Genomic DNA, 12,780 nt, shown 5'->3' with positions numbered 1-12,780 from the left:
AGAAAAATGAAAAGTAAAAGAGAGAGAGAGAGAGTAGGGCTTTTAGGTCTTTATAAATTGATCTAATAGCTAAGATAAGACGAAGATAATTGATTGATGAGATTTAAAAATAGAAATAAAAATTTATGAAAATTATTTTAAATTAATATATCCAAAATACACAAAAAAAAACTCTAAAGTTCGTAGAAAATAAATAGAGCGTCGACAAAATATTCTGCGAATACTCTCGCGCTCGTGACGGCGTGTAGTTCAATACAAAGTTGATAGACTAAAAATTTGACATCTCGTAAAAATGTCGGTTAGCGTGACAACTATAACAGAAATATAAAACAAATTTCAAGGGCTCACATGTGACATTTGTACTCATTACGTGCACAATTTTACTCAACACAGTTTAAATTGTCTATTTGAGAATCTGTCACTCGGGTAGGTAATTACGTATGTTAGTGCTTTGAAGGCAGAATATGGAAAAATCTGCTCTACGCGGCTGTATGCCATACATACATCAAATCTTTCCCAAAACTTCACACACTTCTTCTCGTGCATTTCACGTTCCCCTCTCTTTTGCTTTTAAAACATTGCTGTATGTTATACAGCAATGTACTGCAGATGAACCCGCAGAATATAATTGTAACCTAAAGCATCAATCACATTTGCCTTTCCCTTATCACGATCATCATCATCATTAGCGGCCCGTGCTAAACACGGTAAACAAGGGAAACAAAAGGCCATCATTAGCGCGCGCCATGAGAAGTGCTCTATGTGTTTCCTCTCCACAATCAAATCCTCCTGCACCCAATCCCTCAAGACTCCAGGAGAAGCTAGGGAGAGTTTTCAGTTTCCAATTAATTCTCATTTCTCAACGTACAGGAAAAGGGATTATGAGCTCGATCATTAAGAGTCAAAGTCCCTATTCGTTTTGCAAATTAACCAAGAATAAAACGAAATTTACTTCTTCAGGTTGATAATAAGATATCAAACTTAAGGTTAGACTTGGAAAAAAATATTACTCTAAAAAATTATCGTAATCGATTAATGTGTCCAGATACGTACATGCGCTTTCTCAAAATTGTAATATGACAGTTATGACTAATGAGACACACCAAGGACCACAGACAAAACTTTACACCCACACATATGTATCATCTTCCTGTAAGATAAGTCCAACACATAATCTTTAATTTGTGTTCCAAACAGAAAATAAGGATACAGGAAAATTACTTATCTTAAATTTCCAACAGTACCAACGTAACTGCCATGACAAATGCTTTACTCAGTTCACCTCCTTCTGACCATAGAAATAGGGTTCCCGTCAAACAAGTCATCAATCATATCCTCAATATCTTCCGGCTGGTACCTTATGTACTTTTCTGTTTGCCTCCCGGAATCCAAGTATTGCTTAAACCTCCCCCAGAAAGACCTGTAGGCCGGAATCATCACCGCTGACACCGAAACCCTAAGCTCCGACTGGAGCTGCTCGTCGCTCACTACCCAGGTGCTCTGCGTCTTGTGTATCTCATCAAACAGTGAATTGAAGCTTTTGAACCTCTCCTTCAGCACTGGCTTCGACACCTTTCCGTTCACTTGCAAACCCTCATGGTTGAGGCACTGCAAGACCTTGCTCCATGTGTCTCTCTGGTAATTCTTATGGTACCCTCTCAAGTCCGTAGATCGCTTTCTACACCACGTGTCGCCCATCAATTTGTGAATCTCGCTAGAACCCTTCACTTTTTGCATGATGTACCTCCCATTATTCATCAAGAAAATGTACCGTAACGACGAGTCCCTGTACAGCTTGGACTTCATGTCCAAATTGGAGTCCAACATGTCCATAACGGTAATTAACTGCAACTGAAACGGCGACCAGGACGACGTTGTTCCGGGTGTGTTACTGCCGCCTTGTTGGTCTTGGTTTTGCTGAAACACCTCTTCCAGTGAGTCCTTGTACTCGCAGGCGTATTTTAGATAATTCATGACGTAACGTGTCAAGGGATGAACCGCGCCACTAGGCACCGGTGTTTTTCCGTTATCGGACTTGATAGAATTCTCTAGATCACAGAATATGCTCACCGCTGCTTCACCGAGACGGTTCTTCGCCGCCTCGGCCTCCGAGACCAGGTCATTTGTAAATTCCGCTGAATGGAAGGCATTAATAGCTGGAACGAGATCTCTGAGGCACTCATACATGTCCAATATCTTGAACAGCTTCTCGGCCGACCGCTTCGTCAATACAACGGCGTCGGCGAAATTAAAGAGCTGGACGACGACAGCGCCAGCCAGATTGCAGAACAAATTGTCAGCTATGGAGGGGTGGTCGGCGAAGACGTTCTCACAGAGCTTCCGCTCACCGGCGAAGAGAATGGTGGAGCATGTCTTGACGACGTTGATCCACGTGGAAATCTCTCCTTCGAGAGCCTCCCATTGCATTCGCTGGACTTCGTCAATGCTAATGTTCTCGTAGCCAAGATCGTTGAGCGCCGATTTGAACGCGTTTCGCCGCGACAGGCTATAGATCATTAAGCACTCGTTCTCGTACCCGGAGACGATCATTGTGGTGGCGATTATTCTCATGGTAGCTATGCTCTCCGGTGAAAATGAAGGGAACTCTTCTAATGAATCCGGTTCAGTTGCTTCGGCTGGCTTCCGATCCGAATCGTTATGGTTATTGTTGAAGGAGGCCAGCTTGGCAACAAACTTGTTAGACGATCTCTTCTCAGAGCTAGGGTTAGAGTCTGGTCTATTGTTATTATTATTCTCATCTTGATTCAGAAGGTTGCGAAATTCTTCGTCCAATAAGGCCATGGCTCGTTGCAGAACAGCACTGCTCCGGTTCAACGTCTCTGCCGTTGCCTCGTTGGAAGGAATATCCCCCAACGTGATCGAGATCTTTGATATCCGAATCACTGCCTCCACGAACTTGGAGTCTTCGGACTCGTTTTTGCCAAAACTCGCCAAGCCTTTGCCGTATTGCTTTATCATGGAGTCGATGGTTTTGGAGAGCGTCTCTACCGAGCCGGGAACCTCTGGAAGGTCCCCATTTTCTTTGACTGATTCGGTCAAGAGCAACAAGAAGCTATCGACTTCTTCAAGGACTTCATCGTGGCTCATCTCGGGGACATCAGGGTCCTGATTATCGGCGCCACCTTCTTTCTCGTCGATTTCCTCTTCGTCGATGGTTTCATAGCGTTTTCTTGGTGTGGTGGGGCCTGAAAATATGTGCTTCTTGCTGGAATGTTGTCTCGGAAAACTTGCGGACTTTTCTGGCGCCGGTGTATTTTTCTCCATCAGGGTCCGATCTATCCCCTTTGGCTGACTGCAGATAATTGATGGATTCTGTATTCGTGATTATTCCTCTCTTTTTTTTGCTGAAAAAATTGTCAGCAAATTGGTTGCTGGAACAAAATGGAAATGCAATTGGGAGAGAAGAATCTGGATCGGCAACAAAGAATGGAAATGGATGAAGGAGGCTTTTTCGGAGGGAAGGACTGGAAATTAGAGGGAGGTGTAGTACGAATGGATAGGGTGGAGTTTAATTTTTAGGAGATCAGAGATGTTTTGAGTTTGTGTTTTAATGGTGATTTTGGCCGTTAGTTTTTGGGGAGGTGGGAGTTGGTCTGTTGACTTTTGACCTATTTCTAGCTAGGGTTCATTTTGTGCTCCCCACGACTGTTCCAATCTTTGTGCATGAAACTCTAAATTATGATCATTAGCTTAGGGAATCGTATCATGCATCCTCATGTTGAGTTATGTGCTTAAACAATAATGTGTTATATATATGTTCTGCACAAATAATAATATCTTAGAATTCTAGCTACGACGTGGTCACGTTGTGTAGTTAACTTATTAAGTTGTTTTTTGTTAAGGCCACTTCATGTTTGGTTGTTAGGTGTTGCTTGAGTGGTCAGATAACTACCACTAAATACTTCGTCATCGACTGACCTACAGTTTCTAGTTAGTTATCTTAGAATTGGATTGAAAATAATTTCACGGTTTTCACCCCTCATGTTACCTTCCTAGCCAGGGTTTCTAGGTAAGCTGTTGAATTTTAGAAGTAGCTCGTTGCGATTATAAACAACAGACATGATTGAGGTGTTGGGATGCTTAGACTCTTTTTCCTGGACATCTACACAGTTACCCCATGCATGGTCATCGCGTGATAGTATCCGGTTGGGACTGCAAGTTTGACGGATCCCTGTAGTGATGGTGTTCGTTTGGAATCTTACTCGGATTAGTCGTATAACGATGGTCGCTCGCTTGTTCAACTCCTTTCTTGTACGCTGAACTAGATGGCGTCCTCCCATCCTCGCAGCGGTGGCTATGATGTTGCTTGTTAGTATTTTGGCTATTTCCTTTCGACACATGATCTCCTGGTTGGGCTAGGAGTTCTACAAAGTCAACTAAACTTTGTGTTCTTTACATTTTGTTTAAATTTTTAACCTTGTGGGTAATCACTTTGATCGTTCATACGATTATTCTCTCTATCTGGTGTTTTCATATGAGATTGCTTTCGTTTGTGTTGCCTGTCGTTAGGGAAGTAAGACGAGTTTCAGGAGAGGTGGAGAGCAAAATGGACATATCTATTGGTCATTATGACGCATTGGGCCTCATTATGAGGTTCATTAATCCTTGTATTGGGCATTTGTGATCAAGAAGGGGTCAAACGCATAATTTTAGGAGTGGGCACCGGACCAGATGAGACTAATCTCGCGTCTCGTCCCACTTATTAAATTCGGGATGAGATTTGTGTTTTTAAAGTTCGTCTCACTCGGGACAATCCCGTCGTGATGAGACTGTGTATGTCCCACATTCCTGGATTTTAAATAATAAATACTTAATTTACTATAAATAAAATTTTAGTATAAATTATTGTAATAGAATAAACATATAGATTGTTCCAAAATTCCTTCATCATCTAATTCGATACCATGAGTTTAATTATTATGAAATTAAATTAATCATTCGAATTATAGCGTTATAGATATTGTACATAAAAATTCTAGTGTTATCATATAAGAGAAACATATATAATTATATATTGTATATAAAATTAGATATGTTTCGATTCCTAATTTCATAAAAATTTGCAATATACGAATCGTCTTTATTTATATCATATAACTCGAACCATATATTAATGAGAAAATTAACCGGGACTTGTTTATCTTTAGGAAATGAACCAAGGTCCAAGATTCATTCTTTAAAGTTAGTCATTTCTTTATCAAATGCATCTAAGGTGTTCTTATAAATTATAAATGTATGATGATGATGATGAAATATTTGATGGTTGAAAATCAAATGAAATTTAAAGTGAGACTAGACAAAGCGGGATATAAATTATTCGTCTCACGTCCCGTCCCACTATTATGAAACAGGACGGAATCAGGACGGGACGAACGTTTTTAAACCTCTATCTCATCTCATCTCATCCCTATAAATTTCGAGACGAGATCCGGACGGGATCAGGATTTTGGCTTTTTATGCTACTCAAAATAATAGTAAGTACTAACACCGGACTGATTAGTATGTATCACTGTATCAGGTTACTAGCTATTGGTTCGTTTTCAATAAGAGACCTTAAAGTCTCATCTACAAGTTGTGCATCTGAACCTGAATTATGGTTCACTAATCGGACCTCGGGGTCGCATCATAATGTTACTTGTAATCTTGTTTGAGTAAAAGTTATAGATTATAGATGTCCGAATGATAGGCGTTGCAACCCCATGAGGCCATGAACTCAAGTCTAAACAAAAGTAACAATCACGTGCATGGGCAGGTGACAAGCTCCTTCCCGCCAGATCGCATTAAGGGAACAAAATTTAGAACATTATTTATCCACCCTAATAATGTGTATAGATAATTTCATTATAATGTAGGTGTAGGATCTTTTTAAGGTTTGCTCGTTTGGTTTCATTAATCGCTATATATTTTGTTGAATATGATTGACACCGGTGCTGGCCAACTTGTTGCAATGTTTGAAGTTTTTTTTATGTTACTTGAACTCACTTTTAATGTTTTGTCGAGAATAAAATTATAAAAGTGTTAGATTTGATATTTCATAATTTAGTGATTATTTTAGTAGTATAGATTTCACTATCAAGTATTTTTCACTACTTGAGAGAGCTGTAATAGTTATTATATATATAGATCATTTCAGCAATTCCTACTTTCATCTCATGTTGCTGTAAAAATATAGAGATGCTGCAGCTAGCTCATAAAAGAGACTACGACCATTCCACCTTGTTACCACTTACCATAATACCATATTAACAACATTTATCATTGTACAGTATATGAAATAAACGAAATATTAGTACCATTCAATAATACACATTTCACCAAAAAAAAAACAATAAACATGAATAAATATAACAGAAAAGAATGACGCGTGGGCCTTAAATTAGCTCAATATGTGTTTACTGCAGCTGGTAATGGAATACCAACCGCAGCTTTCACCAGCCATTGTCATAAACTAAATACCAGAAGCTCTTGAATTAAACCTATTTAAAGAACAAGACACGCTTCGATCTGTCACCGTCTGAATCTCAAAGCTAAAACTTTCCCGGACTTATAATAAACCTTCTTTCTACAGACCTTGACGAACTTATTTTCATGTCAAAACCATGATTCCCCATTTTCCGTGGTTTCGCTTTTGGAATATATATTGTCGGTGCCGCACTATTTCTGGGTTTCAATTTCAACCATTGGCATCACTATTTGAATCTCCATGAACAAGTCCAAAAACTTAAGGGCCAGACGTGTGGCATCTTCATTTTGGACCATTGTCTTCTTCAAGGACTGGGGAGCAAAGACTAATAAACTTGCAGTCATTTTCTTCAAGGAGTTTATAACTTGTACTAAGGAAGGAGACTGAAGAAATCTTCATTTCTCAATATAGAATGGGAGGATTGTTAGCTTCTGTATCACTTGCTATATTGGTTCGGGACATAAAGTTCATCCATTATGTTGAATAAATGTGGCAGGTGACTTGGATTTCCATACATTAGTTGGTAGCCCATAATTATATGTTCAACTAGTACTAATACTTAGCTACATGCTTGTGGTCATTTAATTTAATATCCTATAAGAACGATTATGAGCTCAAGTTTATCACGATATCGATCACTGGTTTGTTGAAATTGAAATTTGTTAAGTTCCGCATGAAATTTGGGACAGAGCCACTAGGGATGACAATGGGCAGGTATGGTCATGAGATCGAAATACCATATTCATACTAAATTTCAATTACGTCCTCATACCCGTCCTATTCCCGTTAGAAAGCAATGAATATTCATCGTCCCGATACCCGCTGGAGATCTGTTTCTCATACCCGCCCAATACCCGTTAATGATATTTTGTTATATTATATAAAAATTCATATGAAGTATAGAAAAAACGTAAAAATCTAAAATGAAAACTAAATATCATAATGAAATTAGTTTTTTTTTACACTAATCAAACTTAAACCAATGCAAGTCTAGTTCAAAAAATAATAATAACTAAAAAAGTTTTTATTTACATAAATATTAAATTAATTAATATTAAATAAATATATATAATATATATTTTATTCGTATTGGGTGGGAATGAGGATGATGATGAGGATCAAATACAATTCCCGCCCGTTATCCAATTCTATATTTCGAATATAGGAGATTCACATACCCGTTTCCCAATTCTACCCATTACACATCCCCATTAGGGTAGAATATCCGTGAATACCCTACTCGATGTGTAATATTGGCATCTCTAAGAGCCACGATAGCAAAAGAAACTTGAGAGAAAATTAATATATATCTATCACGCTTAAAAAAAAATTTATACATAACTCATACAAAATACTTCAACGATAATAATTTTATGTTCTTAAATTGTTGTAGAATTATAGATTTGGTACATTATTTTTAATCAATTAAACGTAAAAGTATTTATTGGATCAACAATAGCTCGGGGGATCTTAATCATCTATACAACTTAGGCTATGCAGAGATAAAAATAAATTAGATTTCTACATGAACAATTTGAACATCAACACAAGGCTCAATAATTTCAACATAAACAATTCACAAGTTGGTCACCGGAGAAACACGTACAATACACACATCCGTCACAGTTCTTGCTACAGTGACATTGTGCAATCCGCCAATCGTGGAGTTCGACGCGTTTATATGCACAATCTAATAATCACATCACAAGGGTTAATTTTATCACATCACATCACACGATTCACAACCACTCGTTGTGTTCAATGCAGTCAAATTTTTCCCACTAAACGCCTTGTGTTTTTGCACAGAACAACATGGTAGGATTTACCTTCTCGGTTAAAAAGAGTTTTTTTTAGAATATCTAGGAGCGAGATACACAGTTGCCATTTTTATTTAAGTTTTCTTTTCTTATTTTTCACTTTGGTCAAAGATAGAGGAAGGAAGGAGAGAGAGAGAGAGAGAGAGAGAGAGAGAGAGAGAGAGAGAGAGAGAGAGAAGAGTGTTTATAGCGTTGTGCGGGTTCAGTGGGTTGTGAACGAAGTGGAAGACACAGCCGGCTTTGGTTTTGTGGTTTTCAGATTATCTGAGGACGACCCTCAAAGGCATTTGGTTTTCACTTTCTCTTTGTTATCGTTTAGGGGTGTTATTGAGAGAAGTTGGATTCGTTGTCTTGTCGTTTCTTGCATCTGCCTGATCGCATAAACAAACACAAAGGCCCAGAATTTTGGATAGGCCTGCCATGTTCTTGTGTGAATACTTGTAATCTCGGATTGCATAACCAAAGTTTTGATCTTTTTTCTTTTTGGGGATTGGAAGACTTCAAAGTTTTGATCTTTTTTGGATTGGAAAGAGAGAAAGAGAGAGGAGGTGAATTTGATTTTGGGTTCTTAGATGGGGTGCTTTCCGTGTTTTGATTCCAAAGAGGAGGAGAAGCTGAATCCGGAGAAAGAAAGCGATGATCGGAAGCAGGGTCAACCGACGGTGTCTTCTAACATTTCCAGATTGCCTTCCGGTTTGTTCTTTAACTTTAGTTTTATCAATTGGTTATAATTTGGTAGTTTCAGTGTGTGCTTATTGCTCGATCTGATCTGGGTGTGTCTGATCATATGTAATATGTTGGATGATGATGATGATAGTGAATAGTGATGCCTTGTTTGTTATTTGAGGATGCAAAGTGGACTAGATTGGTTGTTTGCTCATGTTTGCTCTGAATTTGTGAGGGGTTAAGGTAGACCCCACTGGATTTTGAAGTAGTTTGTAAAGGATGATGCTTTCTTTTGGGAAAATTGGATCTCATGATGTTTTGATTGCCAAGATTGATCTTATTCTTATTCGGCATATCCGAATATATGGGTAATTTCCATTTATGAAGAGATGAGATAAATATCTGATAGTATGGCTAATTATAGACATGTTAAATTAAGTTGATTCATGTATGTACATTCCACTTTTGATAGGAATTGCGGTTTTTTGCTTCCAATTCTTGCAAATGTGCTTGATTAGGGTGGAGTTTTTGAGTTGGAAGGCAGTTATATTTATGGTTCTGCACTGAATTCTTTGTGATTGTTATGCAGGAGTAGACAGACTGAGATCAAGAAGCAATGGGGGGTCAAGAAGGGTGGATGTAGGGTCAAAAATGCCTGATCCCAAGGATGTAGTACCTGGGGGCCAGATCGCCGCCCAAACATTCACTTTTCGTGAGCTTGCCACTGCAACAAAAAATTTTAGGCCCGAATCTTTTATAGGAGAAGGAGGTTTTGGACGTGTGTACAAGGGGCGACTGGAGAGCACTGGTCAAGTAAATTTCTTTCTGAGCCATTATTTTTCAGTTATTTATCACGAACAGATGAACTGAGAAAACACAATATCAGATAATGTGTCAAGAAATGTGTGTTAGATATCAAACATAAGCGCCTTGGATTAGTTTCTGAAGTCTTGTAGGAAGTACATTCTAGTTCAACATTACAACCAGACTATACACTAGTCAATTTAGCTTATTCTTTCCTGATGCCACAAATTAGTACTTAACACATGGTTGACCTATCAATGGGAGGTGAAACAGAAGGTAGAATTGCTAAAGAATAGAAAACCAATTTTAGAGTTAAATTATCTTCTATTCTTTCACTAATTAACTTAAACTGTTGAGGTGATTCTGCAATATTAACTATTCTTTTGTGGCTTTTATAGATTGTTGCTGTTAAGCAATTGGATAGGAATGGACTTCAGGGTAACAGAGAGTTTCTAGTTGAGGTTCTCATGCTAAGTCTTCTACATCATACTAACCTTGTGAACCTGATTGGATACTGTGCGGATGGAGAGCAAAGGCTTCTGGTGTATGAGTTTATGCCCTTAGGATCGTTGGAAGATCACCTTCATGGTAACTTATTTCTTGAATTCTCCTTTGTGTTCTGCCTTTTGGCTTATCATCTGTTTTCTGACTAAAAAAAATATCCATGTCTAAATTTTCTTTAATTAATAATTAGTGAAGCATCACAATATAGTGTTGAATCATCAATTACGTGACATGTTGTTTGTCTTCACTTGCAAACTCGAATTGCTTTTGAGAATCAGTCTTAGCAATTGTTGTCACTTGGTAAAATTGAGAAACAAAAAAGCTTACTTATGTTTTTGGTGGCATCTATTTTTCTTGTACACAAATGAAAACTTTTTATTGAGTTGCTAAAAACAGAAGCAAACAACAGGAGGAAATACAACTGAAATTAATCAAATTATCACCTCATGACTCGTTTCAACAATGACAAGACAGGGCCCTCATATTAACGTTAAGTTTGGTGACTTAGTGATTTACTCAAATTTTCTGCTATCCATGATAACGCTCCATTTCTCCTCTAAAAAAATTGTGATTGCTCCATTTCTTACCCATCGTTGTGATTAAGAGTGTTCGGTGACTTTTAGACAATGCACAAATTCTGTTTTCCATGTCATTGCACCATTCGTTTCGCCTCATGGCGATATAGTGTTAGTGAATCATATATTGAGCTTTTTGCACATAAAATTGTACAATTTATGTAGAGGATTTATATACAAGTGATTTTGTTGAATAATCCATGATAGTAGTTTTTATGAGTTTATCCTTCTCCAGATGTTCCCTTAGATAAAGAAGTATTGGATTGGAACACAAGAATGAAAATAGCTGCTGGTGCAGCCAAAGGATTAGAATACCTACATGACAAGGCAAACCCTCCTGTTATATACAGGGACTTCAAATCATCAAATATATTACTGGAAGAAGGATTTCACCCTAAGCTTTCAGATTTTGGGCTTGCAAAGCTTGGTCCTACCGGAGACAAGTCACATGTTTCTACCCGGGTTATGGGCACTTATGGTTATTGTGCTCCAGAGTATGCAATGACTGGACAATTGACAGTGAAGTCAGATGTATACAGTTTTGGGGTGGTGTTTTTGGAGCTGATTACTGGCCGTAAAGCTATTGATAGCACTAGACCCCATGGAGAACAGAACCTTGTCACTTGGGTAATTTTCACTTTGTTTTTTTTTTGTAGCACATCTGCCTATAATCGGTCCTTTTGTTCTGCAAGGTTTGTGGTTCTGATAAATTTGCTTTTGCAAAATAATGAGTCTTTGTATGTGTGTCTACAGGCACGTCCCTTGTTCAATGATCGCAGGAAGTTCTCGAAATTGGCAGATCCGAGACTGCAGGGGAGGTATCCAATGAGGGGTCTCTACCAAGCTCTCGCTGTGGCATCCATGTGCATTCAGGAACAAGCGGCCACCCGTCCTCTGATTGGGGATGTGGTTACTGCTCTATCTTATCTAGCTAACCAGGCATATGACCCTACTGCCATATCAGGTCATGGTCATAGAAGTTCTGGAGAAAAGGACGACAGACGGAGAGATGAGAGAGGTGGAAGGATCTTGAAGAATGAGGAAGGGGGAGGATCTGGACGCAAATGGCCGGATTTGGATGGTGGGTCTGAGAAGGATGATTCTCCGAAAGAAACTGCACGGATGTTAAACCGGGACTTGGATAGAGAACGAGCTGTTGCTGAGGCCAAGATGTGGGGTGAGAATTGGCGGGAGAAGAGACGACAGAGTGCACAAGGAAGTTTTGACGGTACTAATTTGTAGTGCCACCGGGGTACAATACACCATGCCTTGTCGACCTTGATACCTTTCCTCCTAAGATGTAAGAAGCTGTGTTGTTGTTTTCTGGCAGCTCAGTGTAAGGGAACTGGTGCATGCCAACACATGTTCTCTAATTTAACCCTTTTCTTTCATTTTGCCTTTGATCCAAACATGGAGAAGAAGAAGAAACCATAAAAAGAAAGTGTAATTATCTTCAACGAGGATGAGAACAGAAGTACAGGACGTCTTGAAAAAAAATTTGAGTAAAAACGTCTGGATAATGCCATATTATTCTTCTGTCCGTATGTACCTGCAGTCGCTCCATCTTTGGTGTTTTTTGTTGTCATAGTGTTCTTTTCTGTTGCCAACCGCACTTCCCGTCTTCAGGAATTGGGACCAACTATATCAACTATACTTCAAATCCTAACACTATCTAATTAATCTTTTGGTATCGACAACTAGTTGCTAAGCAATAGATATAGGGTAGCCATGTTGGTAAAAAAAAAAAACGAAGGCAATAGAGTAGTCGTTCTTAAAGCTTTTTTTTTTTAAATAAAAAAAAAATTCGGCTGAATATAGGAGGGAACTTCCTCCCTCCTTATCGCCTCAAAAATTATAGATAGAAAACTAAAAAGATACAAATAGATGGGACTAGGCCAATACCTCTCGAATGCTTTTTTTTTTTTTGCTC

General features: G+C 38.6%; 2 protein-coding genes across 2 annotated transcripts; one reads left to right on the top strand and one right to left on the bottom strand.

Moving 5' to 3' along the window:
* Nucleotides 1-1,278: 1,278 nt before the first annotated feature.
* LOC126789849 (exocyst complex component EXO70B1) lies at nucleotides 1,279-3,285 on the bottom strand. Its single transcript, XM_050515912.1, has one exon. It carries the CDS (start codon nucleotides 3,283-3,285, stop codon nucleotides 1,279-1,281), a length of 2,007 nt encoding a protein of 668 aa, XP_050371869.1.
* A 5,153-nt stretch (nucleotides 3,286-8,438) lies between these two features.
* LOC126789851 (serine/threonine-protein kinase PBS1) lies at nucleotides 8,439-12,429 on the top strand. The gene is made up of 5 exons (XM_050515914.1): nucleotides 8,439-8,994; nucleotides 9,557-9,780; nucleotides 10,170-10,359; nucleotides 11,086-11,477; nucleotides 11,604-12,429. The coding sequence occupies exons 1-5, from the start codon at nucleotides 8,874-8,876 to the stop codon at nucleotides 12,090-12,092; spliced, it is 1,416 nt and encodes a 471-aa protein (XP_050371871.1). The 5' UTR covers nucleotides 8,439-8,873; the 3' UTR covers nucleotides 12,093-12,429.
* Nucleotides 12,430-12,780: the final 351 nt, after the last annotated feature.

This window comes from Argentina anserina, chromosome 4 (assembly GCF_933775445.1).
Source record: "Argentina anserina chromosome 4, drPotAnse1.1, whole genome shotgun sequence".
NCBI classification, from domain to species: domain Eukaryota; kingdom Viridiplantae; phylum Streptophyta; class Magnoliopsida; order Rosales; family Rosaceae; genus Argentina; species Argentina anserina.
This window is presented reverse-complemented; position numbering and strand designations above follow the sequence as displayed.